Raw genomic sequence first — 14,691 nt, 5'->3', positions numbered from 1 at the left:
ATCTCCTGCCTGTGAAGCTGTAAGGCTGCATGCACTCTGAGCATCGCAGGCTGAAGCACCACTCAACAGGACGCCACTGATGGGATGTACATGTTTGGCCTGGCAAAGCTTATTCACATTATATTGATAGGTTGGGGTGGGTTCGGGGGATAACTACTAACTCAGTAGAAATCTTCATTTAAAGAAAAGCTTCAGAACCAGAAAGACTAGAAGGGTCCAGAGGAAGAGAATATTCACTTACCTCTGCTCCGTCAATGTTTGACTTGTTCTGCGGTTCCGTCTTCTCATTGGACACTCCTGTTTCAGAGTCCGACTGACTGTCGGAATCGGAGCCGCTTCCTGAGTCGCTGCTGTCTGACTGGCTGCTGCTGCTAGAAGAACTGGAACTGGAGCCAGAACCGGAGGCCGAGCCGGACCGAGAACCAGAGTCATCGTCTGAGTTGCTGGAATGTTCCAACAAACAGATAAAAAAAATGTAGTTACTGCAGCAGAAATAATTCACAGACTCAAAACATTCAAAGTCCAACTTAAATTATGTTTTTTTATAAAAGCGTTCCAGTGGTCTTTTAATTATGATAATTCTGCTTTTAGCTAAAACACCTGTCATTTATTAAGACATTTTCTGCAGAGCAGCAGGAGGACATTAGAAATTCGCCCGAGTTGGGTCAGATTAACGACGACTGTGGTGCAGAAGTACCCCATTAGTGATATCCCATCATTCCAGTATTAACACCTTAGCTTACAGCTCCTCACACCCCCAAGCTAACATTAGCGAGCAAGGCCTGGATTCCAACTCAGACAAGCAGGGGTGTCAAACTCGATCACACAGGGGCCAAAATCCAAAACACACCTTAGATTGTGGGCCGAACAGGATAAACCAGGAGTCAGCAACCTAGAGCATGCGGGCCACAGGTGGGACGTGGAGGGAAAGACAGTGACACACTGAGGTGTGACAACAAAAAGCACTTTTCTGTGGTCAATTTGGGTTTTTCGGATTTAAAAAGGAATATAATCCCTTCTCACAATGATCTTTGATACCCCATGGCGTCACAAGGAAAGGGTCCAATCACGCAGCGCTGTGCCTTTGACCCCGCCCACACTGCAGAGTTTTATTTTTTCAATAAAACTTTATAGTTTCACACAATGTCCGTTACTTTCAATGTCCAGTCAGCCTTCATGACCGGGCGATTTTAATTAATGTGTACTGTAAAAAAAAAAAAAAAGTTTGCCGCAGTAAAATGAAAACATTGTAACTGTTGGCGGTGAGATGGGAGATGTGATGATTTGACCGCATGTCTGTGGATGGAGCATGAGCGCGTGCGTGAATGGGAAGAGTGAAGTTTATGAGTGCACACCTGTTTTTTTTTGTCATACTTGCGCTAACATTAATCGCGCCTTATACCTCCTGTAAAATTCTAGTCATTCATTCGTGCCTGTATGCATTGTTTATGTGTCTTTGTGGAGAGAGGGCAAAGGGGTTGGCTGGTTTTAGTTTCTCTTTTTTTTGTTTGTTGTCGTTTGTTTTTAACTATAAAACGTTTTGAGCTGCAACACATGAAAAGTGCCTTTGATAAATAAAGATTGAATGGTTGGTTGGTTGATTGATACATTTAGTTTGTTGAATAATAATCAAACAAGGTCAGATTACTCAGACTTTCTTTCTGTTGTGCAATATGTCTATGAAATATGAACATGTTTTCAAATGAATGTTAAAGCTGATCTCTGCATTTACTAGAGGTGAACATGAAGCCTGATGCTGTCCAGCTGCAGAACATTTATATTACTTCAATTAGCAAACTAACAAAAAAGTAAAAATATTTAATTTTGCATGCAATAAAACCACCATCTCAGAATGAACTTACATTTAGCTACTTAGGTTCTGTTTCATAATGTAACAAAAGATGAATAAGGAAGCATACATTTTTATAGTTTTGGAATATTGATGGTATTTTGTTCTGATGTATCCAATCCTACTGTGGTTGGCATGACACACTACAAAGGCAGTCCTTTTGGTTTCAAACTAACATAGTTGCAATACTATTGCAACCATTTTATTTGAGTAATTTTCTTATGAAAGAACTTTTGAGTTAATGCCAGCATTTGTTTTAAAAAGCCATTTGATTTCCTGTTTGTGAATTAAGTAACATTTGAGACATAGTGAAATTTTTTTTTTATATATATATAATTCAGTTGGAAGTGGCTGGATAGTTCAGTTGGTTGGTGTAGGATCTGGGTTCGGTTCCCAGGGCGGCAATGAGCTAAAATCCAGTGAGGGTCCTGAGACTAACTTGATCTCGCCGTGCCTTCATAATACAGGGTAAAACTCTCTGTCTAACCAGTGGTGTAAATGAGTGAATGCTGACTGGAAAGGCTGATGGATGAACGACAGAGTTTGCATTATAGTTGGTGATAGCACAGTTCTTAAGGAGAACATTTCTAATTGGCACTTCATGTGATAAACGTTGCTGACCCCTGGGATAAACGTTTACTGAACACTCTAACTTTTAAAACTGTAACGTTTTAACATAATTACGGACTAGATTAAAAGCATTACCTGTGATAATGCTAGTGTGAATGCTGTAAGCTCAATTTGGCCGCTGAAGATGCTAGTGCTGATAGTTGAAAATGCTGAAACACTCCAGCTGTTAGCCAGCTAAAATATTAGCTAAATAGCAAATTAGAATTTAAAAAAAAAAAACTTAGGTTCGCCAAAACAGCTAGTGAGCTAATATTTGCCTAACTTAAAAACAGCCTAAAAAATGAAAAAAAAAAAAAAAAAAAAAATTTAGGTTAGCCAAAACAGCTAGCAGGTAGTTCAAATATTAGCTGAACTTCAAAATAGCCTAAAAAAATCTTAGTAAATGCCAAAATAGTCTAAAAAGCTAGCAGAATGCCAATTTTTAGAACTTTAAAATCGTAACTTTTTAACATAATTATGAATAAATAAAAAGGCAGGAATATTATTCCAATTTTAAATCAACTTAAACCGTTAATAACTTTCAATATTTGGCCTGCCCATGACGCAGTGGGTTTTTATCTGATTCAACACGATTTGAATGAAGAAATACTCCGAAACGCAGTTTTAATCTTCAATAATTTCATACATTATGAGAAAAATGCAACAAGAACATGCACTATTTTCATCAGAATGGGTCTTTAGGGAAAGTTCTGTTGGAAGACGGCAGAGGATGCTCATAGATGATGGGGAAAGAGGACACATTCTCAAAGAGGGAACTAATGAAAACCAGTTCCAGCGGTAAATGAAAACACTTCATAAGAAACGGGGGAAGTTGTTTTTATCTGATCATATAACGTGTAAAAAAAGGAAAATAGTATGGATGTGAATAGATCTCCACGGTGACACATCGTAGCAGAAAAACCAGAGCTCTAAATAGTAATTGTGTTTAGTTTTCTAATAGTGTTATATTTGGGAATCATACGTAATTACACAAAACGAGAGAGATGTTGAAGGTAAAGATATTGTGGGATAATTGTCACTCTTCTTTGTGAAAAGTCTCTGCCCTGCAGCTGTATTGCAGTCAGGTGTGAGGGACCCCTAACCTGCTGTCACAGTGAAGCTTACCTGGACCCCCCACTGCTGTTGCTGACACTTTCATCCTCACTGCGTCCTGCCATGGTGAAGCCCAGCGTCCAGACCTACAAGCAGCAGTGAGAAGTTCCACCTGTGGAGAACACGCAGAGTTCACGGTGAAGACACAGACGCTGCACTGGTGCTGATGTTTCTGGAGCATCGTAGAGGAATCGAACCCCTGCGGAGTGGTCCAGAACGTCTGGACTCAGAGAGATCCGAATCAGGAGTAACAACAGGCGGCCGGAGGATGCTGGGCATCCGGGCGCTGCTTGGTGACCACCCGCAGAGGCCTATCCGGCCTGCACCGCACCTGCGGCGGTCACATCCACGCAAACCCTCCAAAAGAACCGTCCCGCACAGAACCGTCCCGCAGCTGCAGTGACGTTTCAGCTTGTAGCATCCAGAAGCTAACACCGCTACATGGAGCTCTGCTCTGGGGGGGCAGCCTGCTCGGAGCCCGCCGAACAATGACCAATCAACGGCAACCTTTCCATCAGTCCGCGGACAGGGGCTGACCGTTCCCGGACACCCCCGAGTTCAGGCTCCATCCTCAGACCGAGTCTGAACTACAGACAATGAGAGCAGCGGACTGAGCTGAGATAAACCCCAGAACTTCAGCCTGCTCCGCCGGCGCCAACAAGCCGCCTCACCGCGGGTGAAAGCGGGCTGAAGGGACCCCGCGCGCGGCGCTCCGTGTTGTCACAGCGCAGCTAAACTCCGCGGAGCACGAGACCAACAGCTAACCGCTGCGAGCTACCCGGCGCTCCGAGGAACAAAAGCGCCCAGAGCGCGGATTCTACACGGCCTTCACCCGCCGAATGTAAATGTGCATTCAAACGAGTAAACAAAATGCTGAACCCGGAGGTGCGGTGCTCAGTTTGCGTGGATTATGAAAGGCAAATTAGCCGAGAGAAGTTCGCTCTCTTCCATCTTGTTTTCATCCGCCTCGCTCTTCTCGCGGGTTTTTACCACATACACTCGCAGCGCTAGCTCCTTTTCTCGCCTGTCTCCTAGCGAAGCTCCACGCTGGATCTCACCTGGCCTTTTCTTTTTCTCCCAGAGGAGTCACGGTGGCAGTAGCTGTCCAAGTCCACCTTTACGGCCCGGGGCCGTGTTTTCGTTCCGCCGTTAAGCCGCCGAGCTGGCGGCTCCGGACAGCTAACGCACTCCTGCTAAGTTAGCTGTAGCTCCCGGTCAGGGGGAGCAGCCCCGAGCCTCCAAACCAGGCCGAATCCGAGGAGTGGAGGGTTCCCGAGCGCTCGGTGATCAAATAGTTCCACTCAACCGTGCGAACCGGCGACTCGTGCGGTGTCCGTGGGTCAGCAGGGTCCAGGGAGCTGGCCTTTTAAGTCAGAGACTTCCAGCAGCCGGCCTCCGCCATGACGCCGTAACGTTTCTCACCAGGAAACCCCGTCCGTGACGTCACGGCCCGCACGCCTGAACCGAGCTCAAACAGCTGTTCTCACGAGAACCCCGCGCGACCGTGGGCCCACGTGGGTCACGGAGCACGCGCTTTACCCGCGCAAACATAGAGAATTGCACCGGACACCGTGTTGGCGTGTCCTCTTCATGGTTGCGTGTTTTATATTTTAATCCAGAACCGTCTTCCCGTGAAAAGGAAACTGTACAGATTTACAAAATAAAATTCCCAATACAAATTACTGTGGTATTACCAAAATAAAAGCTTGTTAGAGATTGTTCCACAGATTTTCAATATTTCTAAATGTTTTTCCAAGTGAAAAATTTCCATAATGACATTCCCAAAATAAAAAGATCCATATTGACATTCCCAAGATATTTCTATGGCAATATTCCCAAATAGTTAGTTGCCACAATGATATTTAGAAGTTATACATTTTTGTAACAACTTTGTTACAGATTTGCATGTTATTCCCAATTTAAACATTTCCCAGTTACATTCCTAAATAGCAAGTAGCCTACTTAAAAAAAAATCACAGATGTTTCTCCTATAGCACATGTGTCAAAGTCAAGGCCCGGGGGCCGGATCCGGCCCTCCGGGTAGTTCTATCCGGCCCGTCAGACCATTTTATTTTATTGTTATTAATGGCCCGATGTTATCCTGGGCTTATTTTTCACTTGGATAATTTTGACAAATGATATTTTTATGGAGGGTAAAATATTGAAAGTTTTTAAGGTTTAAGTTGATTTATTCTGGAATAATATTCCTGCCTTTTTATTATTCAGATATATGTTTGAAAGTTACGGTTTTAAAGTTTTAAAAAATGGCATTCTGCTAGCTTTTTCAACTATTTTTGCATTTACTAAGATTTGTTTTGTGGCTGTTTTGGAGTTAGGCTAATATTTACATGCTAGCTGTTTTGGCTAATTTATTTGCTTTTTTCAGTTTTTTAGGCTAATTTGAAAGTTCAGCTATTGTTTTCAGCTACAAGTTAGCTGTTTTGGCAACCTTACATTTCTTTCTCAGTTTTTCAGGCTAATTTGACATTTAGCTAGTATTTTAGCTGGCTATCAGCTTTAGTGTTTTCAGCTATCAGCTTCAGTGATTTCAGCTATTAATTTCAGCATCTTCAGCTATCAGCACTATCATCTTCAGCGGCCAAATTCAGTTTACAACATTCACACTAGCATTATAGCAGGTAATGCTATATATTTAGTTCATGATTATGTTAAAAAGTTATGGTTTTAAAGTTTTAAAGATGTAGTTTAGAGCAGGGGTGGCCAACCCTGGTCCTCAAGAGCCTCAACCCTGCCTGTTTCCCAGCCCTGCCTGGACTGCTTGATGCTGACAACCTAAATCAGGTGTGTTCAGCTAATCAGGATGTGGAATTACTTGAGTCAGCTAATCATCAGCAAGCTGGTCAGGGAGAGCTAGAAAACAGGCAGGGTTGAGGCTCTTGAGGACCAGGGTTGGCCACCCCTGGTTTAGAGTGTTCAATAAATGTTTATCCTGTTCGACCTAAGGTGTGTTTTGGATTTTGGCCCCCTGTGCGATTGTGTTTGACACCCCTATAGAATCTCACAAATGATAAAATTAAGTAATTGCACTAACTCAAAAATATTACACCAAAGTAGCATTATGATTTTAATATTATTTATAGCAATTATTTCAAATTTCCTTTACAATATTCCTAAATTACTTTATATCCAATTACATTCCTAAACATGAGGTTTCAATATTTTATAATGATTCAACAAAAATATGAATTTCTATGACAAACTTTCTAAATCATGTTTATATATTTTTCAAGTTTAAAGCTTAAGATAACAAAAATCTCAAATGATAAAGTTATAATAATTTACAAATTTCTATAACAGCATTCCCAAACTACAACCTTGCCCAGTGTTTTTCCAGAAGACAAGTTTTTATCAATGATATTCACCACTAACAGTTTTTCATCCATTTCCTCTTGACAGGTTTCTATATTTCAAAATGAGATATTCCTACACTGATGCTCCAATACTACAGATTTTTATGATGGTATTCCTAAAACCTAATATTTCCATAACAGTAATCTTTCCAAATTACCCTTTTTTTCAATGACAATAGCTCCCAATCAGAGTTTTACAAAACAATATTCATAATTTAGACATTGCAATAAATATTTTCCTAAATTATAAGTTTTCTATGAAACAGTTTCTATGTTAGAAGTAGTTAGATCTCTCTGACTCCTTGGTCTCAGAGTCTCTAATCAACTCTTGGTGCTGCATGCATGGCGGTCTCAGGTTTGGTTGTGAGTATTGGAACGTTCTTTGATTGATTAGAGGTGCTGTGTATGCCGGTGTTTTACCAACCTTCACTGTTTGATTATTTCTTCAGGATGTCACGGATTTGAAAGGATCTTGCTACTGTTTCAAAGTAAAAGCATGTCTAGTTGGTGGGCAGGGGTGCCGTGTGACACTCAAACAACTGCAGGTTCAGAGTAGCCAGCAGCAACAACTAGGTCGGAAATATTTTTGCTTCTGATTTTGGGTTGTTGTTTCAGGTGATATTTTATTTTGGAACTGTATTAAATTATCAATAATCTGGTGTATTATTTACTTAGAAGCATTATTTTAGATAGATTTGTGGATATTCATAAAGTCAATTCACTTCACTTTTTTATATATATTGTACTGCAACAACAGACATTCATCCAGGGATTTTGAATGTCATAAATGAAATAAATGTTAATCAGAAGCATATCATGGATTTTTTTTTTAGTATGCAGGCGTTTGAAACATTTCTTTGAATATGGAAATAATCTGTGATGCATCATACAAATAAATGATTTGAAAAAACATTCAATGTGATTTCCAGATGTTTTTTAAATTAAACTATGTCTCTCATAGGCGACATGCACCTAAGATGAAACATTCACACCTCTCAATGATTTCTATGTGGGAGAACTTGAGAAAAACTTCTTTGAAATAGATTCTTAGACTTCAAATGATTCTCCTGCGCCCTTCCATATGTTTTTCAGAACGTAAAAACTCAATCAGACTTTCAGCGATTTCAGCAATCTTGGTATCAAAATGTTCAGGACATTACTGCTTTTGGTATTCATAAACTTTATAGTTTTTTAAATATTGAGTCAAATATGCCCCATAGAAGACAAATGAAAAGTTGCTTAAATCCTTCAAAAACTACTTGCACTTTAAAACTTGTGTACTTCTTCGGGGTTTTAGGTAGAGACACCATTCAAACTCTAAAAGGTTCAGCAACTCTGGACTTAAAGATCTAGGCTCAGTTGTTGCCAATCCTATCACCTCATCAGTCAATTTTTCAATTTAATCTGTTCACTTTCCAAATGGATGGAAATCTGATATTGTTACCACTGTCTTTAAATCAGGCGACCCCACTTCTCTGCATGATTACCGACCAATAAGTACTTTTCCGTTCATTTCCAAAGTTACAGAAAAATGTGTGGCGGAGCAGATTGTCAGACAGCAGCTCCCCATCTTTAGAAGAAGAAGAAGAATCTTTATTTCTATAGCACTTTTCACAGAACGGATCACAAAGTGCTTAACATAAGAACATAAAATCAGAAGACACAGGGAAATAAAACCAATAATCAGTAATAAAACAACTAAAAACACAGTAAAATACAGTAAAACATAATAAAACAAGGGCTAAGATCAACTAAAAGCTCTCCTGAATAGAAACGTCTTGACCTGGGATTTAAAACACTCAACGGAGTTTATCTGGCGCAGCGGCAGTGGGAGGGAGTTCCAGAGACGAGGAGCAACAGCTTGGAAGGAGATGTCCCCTCTCGTCTTAAAGCGGGTTTTAGGGATGGTTAAAAGATTCTGACTGGAAGACCTCAAGGATCGGGCCGAAGAGTACGGGGTTAAAAGGTCACAGATGTACGTCGGGGCTTGACCGTGCAAGGCTCTAAAACTAAAAGTAAAATTTTAAAATCAATTCTGAATTTGACAGGTAACCAATGTAAAGCAGACAAGATCGGAGTGATGTGTGTCCGTTTACTGGTTCCTGTTAAAAGCCTTGCTGCAGAGTTCTGGACGAGCTGAAGACAGTTCATGGAGCGTTTGTTAAAACAAGTAAAAAGAGAGTTACAATAATCTAAACGAGAGGAAATAAAAGCGTGAATAATAGTTTCCAGGTCAGACCAAGACAAGATACTTTTTAATTTGGCCACATTTAAAAACAGTTCTTTACAAGCTGTTTTGAGTGGCCTTCCAGAGACATGGACTTATCAAACAACACAGCCGACAGTTTGGTTTCAGGTCCAAACATTCTACTGAAATGGCTACATGCGTTTTTGTTGAGGAAGTATAACCTTTTCTCAATAAGGGTAGAGCTGTAGAGTTGGGTTTTTGGATCTCAGTAGGGCATTTGATATAGTAAATCATTCTGTTCTTCTCAACAAGCTTCCAAAACTAAGTTTCTCCACAACGCTGTGAACTAGATTGAATCATAATGTGTGATCAAAGACAATCTGTAAAATCAACAACTGCAGATCCAGTACTCTTAAGCAAACTTCTGGGGTCCCCCAGGGATCCATTTTAGGCCCGCTTTTCTTTAACCTTTATATCAATGATTCTCCTTCTGTCTGTCCTGAAGCTGAATGCATAATGTTTGCAGACGACACTGTTTTTTTCGTTCATGGCTGCTCCAAAGACACAGTTGCTGCAAAACTCACTAAAACTATGTCTCACGTCACAACTTGGTTGCAGGAATGCTGTCTGCAACTTAAGATCTCTAAAACTGTGGACAAGTATTTCACTAACATAAACAGCATCAGCTGACCCTGATGTATATCAGTGGAAATAAGATACAAAGTGTGAGGCAGTTTAAACATCTTGGGTTGGTGATAGATTCACAGATGTCCTTCAAGACCCACATTGAAAAACTGTGTAAAAAAATAAAGTTAAATCTTTAAAATTTCTACGCTATTCAAAACGAAATGTCCAGTGAAGCAGCTATGATTTCCTTCAATGCAATGATTTTAGTCATTTAAACTATTGTATAACCAGCTGGTTCCTTTCTGGTCAGACCATTGGAAGTTTAGTAAAAGGAAGCTATAAAAATTCTAGATAAAAAAACGAGACATTAACATCACTGCTATTTAAAGAAATACAGTTTTCTAAACTGGGAAAATCTTCATAGATTTATAAAAATTTAAGGCTGATTTACAAAGTGATGCATAATTTGGCTCCGGATCCTCTGACAGAATTCATCAACCAAAGAAAAAGTTCAGAGCGAGGAACTAGAGGCTCTGTTAGAGGCCACTGCCTCATTCCTCTACGCAGGAGTACTTCAGTCAGTGAGAGGTGCTCGTGAGTGGAACTAATTACCTGAGGAGATCCGATTGTCCACAACATATAACAGTTTCACAAAAAATATTGAAAAAATGGCCTGTCAACACTTCCTCCTGCAGGCAGTAATATAAATAGCTGTTGTGAACGTTTGTCTCACTGTGATGTCTTGTTCTTTGTCATTTTGTGATGTATTTATTGCATTTTATTGTACAGCTACTGGGTACTCCATACTTTAGTGGTTCTTAACGTATACGTCATTTGTACGTTTTTATTGTTCTTAGTGTTTTTACTGCCTTCTTTGTCATCACGGCCAGGAGACCACAGAAAACTAGCCTTTTGGCTAATTCTGGCTTTTTTAAAACAATGTGTTTTGTCCTGTTGTATCATGTGGTTTTCTTTCAAACCGGATTGTCCCCTTTTAAATAAAATAAATATATTAAAAAACAACTACTGGGTTTTTAACGTTTATTTTAGAGTTTAGCATTTTTTTAAAGTGACATTCTAGCTGTTTTTGACTAATTTAGACATTTTTCAAGTTTTTTAGGCTAACTTGTAGTTGAGCTAATATTTTAGTACTATACTTGCTGTTTTGTCTACATTAGACATTTTTTCCATTTTTTAGGATATTTGGAGTTTCGCTAATATTTTACCAATATGCTAGCTATTCTGGCTAATTTAGAAATGTTTCCAGTTTTTTATGGTACTTCGGAATTTAGCTAAAAATTTAACAATATGCTTGCTGTTTTGGCAAAATTAGACATTTTCCCAGTTTTTTTTTTTTGTCAAATTTGGAATTTAGCTAATATTTTGGAAACCTTTCGGCTTCAGCATTTTCAGATATTACCTTCAGCATTTGGAGAACTGGAGAACCAGCAATGCCCCCTTGTGGCCTGGTGGCGACCAGTGAGAAAACGTTTTTTTTAAGGTCATCCAAAAAGGTCATTCAGAGGCTCTCTGGAGAAAGCCACTTGAATAAAAAGTTAAATAACTTGAAAGACTCAAGCGAGATTGTCTTTGTAAGATGGAGGAATGAGTCTTCACACATGCATCTTTGAACCAGTTTTTTTTCTCTCTTACTGTTACCTGTTTTCTAAACTTTTTACCTTTATTTCTCAAAACATCAGAGTTCTCCTCTTTTAAAGTGAATTTGTGGTGTACACACAGTTAAAATGTATTTATTTATTTATTTACTTGTAATGGGTTTTCAGTTCTCATCTGTGAACTTTTTGGATGACTAAGACTGTTCATTAAAGATGTTGTCATAGAAACACTGATTGATGTTCTCAGTCCCGGTCCTGATGCTGATCCTGGCCTGACTCTGGAGTTTGCTGCCGCCTGCTGGCAGCCTGCAGTAATGCAGCGTCAGGCTCGGCTCTGTTTTTGTGGGACAGGAACACTAAAACCGACGGGTGGGGTTCTGCTATGGAAGCTGCTTTCATGATGAGCATGTCGGGTCGCGTGAGGCAGCGATGATGGGACGCGCGTGCCACCATCTGCGTGCACCTGCAATCAATTTCGCGGCGCGCGAGCGCTCAGGTGAGTGTCCCGTGAGAAGCGGTGGGTTTGGGATAGGAGCAGCGGACACGGCGGGACAGAGTGCCGCTTTAGGGACTGAGAGCATCTTGATGTTGCTAAACATGGAGACGTGTTTGTGCGCGCGCGCTAAGCAAATGCAAGAATCCCAGTGATCACATGATCTGTGCGCGGTTCTCGCATGCGCTTCTGGGCCGTCGCAAACATCAAGATGGATCAAAGTCAATGCGGGACCACCGCGTGTTAAGGATGTGTACGCGCGTGTCCTCTGCGGAACGAGCGTGACGCAAGAGGCGCAGGAACCTTTCATGGGTGATGAGATGGAGCAAAGACGCAGCAGTTAAATGAAGAAGAAAAGACATGAGCATGAAGCAGATATGCAGGAGAAGCGAAGCAGACATGCAGGAGTAGTGAAGCAGGCATGCAGCAGAAGTGAAGCAGACATGCAGCAGAAGTGAAGCAGACATGCAGCAGAAGTGAAGCAGACATGCAGGAGTAGTGAAGCAGGCATGCAGCAGAAGCGAAGCAGACATGCAGGAGTAGTGAAGCAGACATGCAGCAGAAGTGAAGCAGACATGCAGCAGAAGTGAAGCAGACATGCAGCAGAAGTGAAGCAGACATGCAGGAGTAGTGAAGCAGGCATGCAGCAGAAGCGAAGCAGACATGCAGCAGAAGTGAAGCAGACATGCAGCAGAAGTGAAGCAGATAAAAGAGCTTCAGAATGTGCAGCAGAAATGAAGATGATGTCTTCAGGAATCTGGGACAGTCATGTTGGAACAAGAAAAGTCTGGTGGATGTGATTAATTGAATAATTAATCTCAAATCTAATGAAGGCTAGAGTACAACATTCCTGTCTGGTGGTTCCTTTCCTTCACCTCCCTGATCTTGTTGCAGATGTTAGAGGTCTTGCTGATGGATCTTTGTTTTCATGAACTTTCATGCTAACTTTCCACTTGTCAGGTGCATGAGGGTGTTGGATTTGGGATCTCATTATTACGGTGGTCCTGCATTGCAAGTCACACCAACAAATGACTCAACAACAAAACATATTAAAGATCTCAACAAAAATAAAACTAATACAATTTTAGAAATCAAAACAAAACTCTAGAAACCACAACATTTTAATAGAATGTTGTTTGTCATGAAGTGATTCTGGATATCATCATCCAATCAGTGATATTCCATATTAGGGGTGCACCAAAATATCGATATTATGATATATCACGATATTTAGTCCTGCGATTGATTCTCGATGAGTTCTCACCAAGTATTGATCTTTTATTTTTGTTTGAAGAGGCAGTAAAATGTTAAATTCGTCATCCTTTGGTGAGACGTTCCTTCAGAGGTAGATACCAAGAGTGAGCACCAATGTGTCTGGCAGCTCCTTGAAAGACTTAATTTTTGTTCTGTTGTTTACAACAATTTTGAACTAAATATTGGCACTGCTGTTCATGTTCACTATAGTTAACACTGAATTTTACAGATAATTCCACTTCAGTTGGTGTCAATGCTTGTCAAAGACATAGTATTACTGATTTCAGCAATGTTACACTAAAGTGTCTATTATTTGTTCCACAAAATAAGAAACAAGTTGTTTATTGTGTTAATGCTTTACAGCATTGTATGGAGAGTAAAATATTGAAAGTTATTTAAGGTTTAAGTTGATTTATTATGGAATAATATTCCTGTATTTTTATTATTCATAATTATGTTAAAAAAGTTACAGTTTTAAAGTTTAAAAAATTGGCATTCTGCTAGCTTTATGGACTATTTTGGCATTTACTAAGATTTTCTTAGAATGTTTTGGAGTTTAGCTAATATTTCAGCTACATGCTAGCTGTTTTGGCTAATTTAGGCTTTTTTTCAACTTTTTAGGCTATTTTGAAGTTTTGCTATTTTTTCAGCTACATGCTAGCTGGCTATCAGCTTCGACGTCCTCAGCTTAGAGCTTCAGTGATTTCAGCTATTAATTTCAGCATCTTCAGCGGCCAAATTCAGCTTACAGCATTCATACTAGCATTATCGTAGGTAATGCTATATATCTAGTTCATAAATATGTTAAAAAGTTACATTTTTAAAGTTTTAAATAAATGTTTATCCTGTTCGGCCCGTGACCTAAGGTGTGTTTTGGATTTTGGCCCCTTTTGCGATTGAGTTTGATTTGTATACGGGAGCTGGATCGAGTGAGAGTGACGTCACTCATGGAAAATGGTTCAGACGCCATTTTTTTCCCAATACAGACGCCAACATGCTGGAGTCGGATGTGGTCAGTAAGGAGTGATTTGTCCAAGTTGGTCTGAGTCAACGTTTCTATGGCAACCACTCTCACCAATCAGGAGCGAGCTTGTTGAAAGTCCACATCCCTTTCATTGAACCCGGGCTAGACAGAATCTGTCAATCAAAAGTTTGGAATGGTTGACATGGGGGTCAGAGGGCACCACATACTTGTATTAGGACATCTGATTGGTCAGTTTATATCTTGAATAACAGAAAAAATATGAACATAAATTGTATATAACATGTTAAAAAATAAATATTGGCGCAGATTTGAACTGTGACGCCGAGACGGGGCTGCTGTCTCATGTCAGGGTCCTGCTGCTCCACAGGGGGGAGCTGTACCTCCATCAGTCTGCTCATCTTTCACATGAGCAGTGAGGCATGTAGCACTGAGCATGCTCAAGGGTTTAACTGCTCCTTCTGCGTGGAGGGCAGGAAGTTTTGGGTAGGTGGGCGTGGCCTACTTGCAGTCATTTGCCAGACAGCGGTTCTCACAGTTTAGGACCTGGAGGGGGTCAATTTAAAAGCCTCCTTCCTGTCTTGTTAGC

The 14,691-nt window shown here is 40.4% G+C and overlaps 1 protein-coding gene across 1 annotated transcript in view; it reads right to left on the bottom strand.

Annotated features, from left to right (window-relative positions):
- Nucleotides 1–5,110, bottom strand: part of chd1 (chromodomain helicase DNA binding protein 1) — a 29,542-nt gene extending 24,432 nt beyond the window's left edge. The window contains exons 1-3 of the mRNA XM_024261942.2: nt 4,630–5,110; nt 3,584–3,683; nt 242–443 (exon numbers count right to left, since the gene is read on the bottom strand). Coding sequence (XP_024117710.1) covers nt 242–443; nt 3,584–3,636 — 255 coding nt within the window. The 5' untranslated portion in view covers nt 3,637–3,683; nt 4,630–5,110. The remainder of the gene's footprint in view (nt 1–241; nt 444–3,583; nt 3,684–4,629) is intronic.
- Nucleotides 5,111–14,691: the final 9,581 nt, after the last annotated feature.

The sequence above is a fragment of the Oryzias melastigma genome, linkage group LG12, assembly GCF_002922805.2.
Source record: "Oryzias melastigma strain HK-1 linkage group LG12, ASM292280v2, whole genome shotgun sequence".
NCBI lineage: Eukaryota > Metazoa > Chordata > Actinopteri > Beloniformes > Adrianichthyidae > Oryzias > Oryzias melastigma.
The sequence above is the reverse complement of the archived record's forward strand: the minus strand, read 5'-3'. Positions and strand labels throughout refer to the sequence as shown.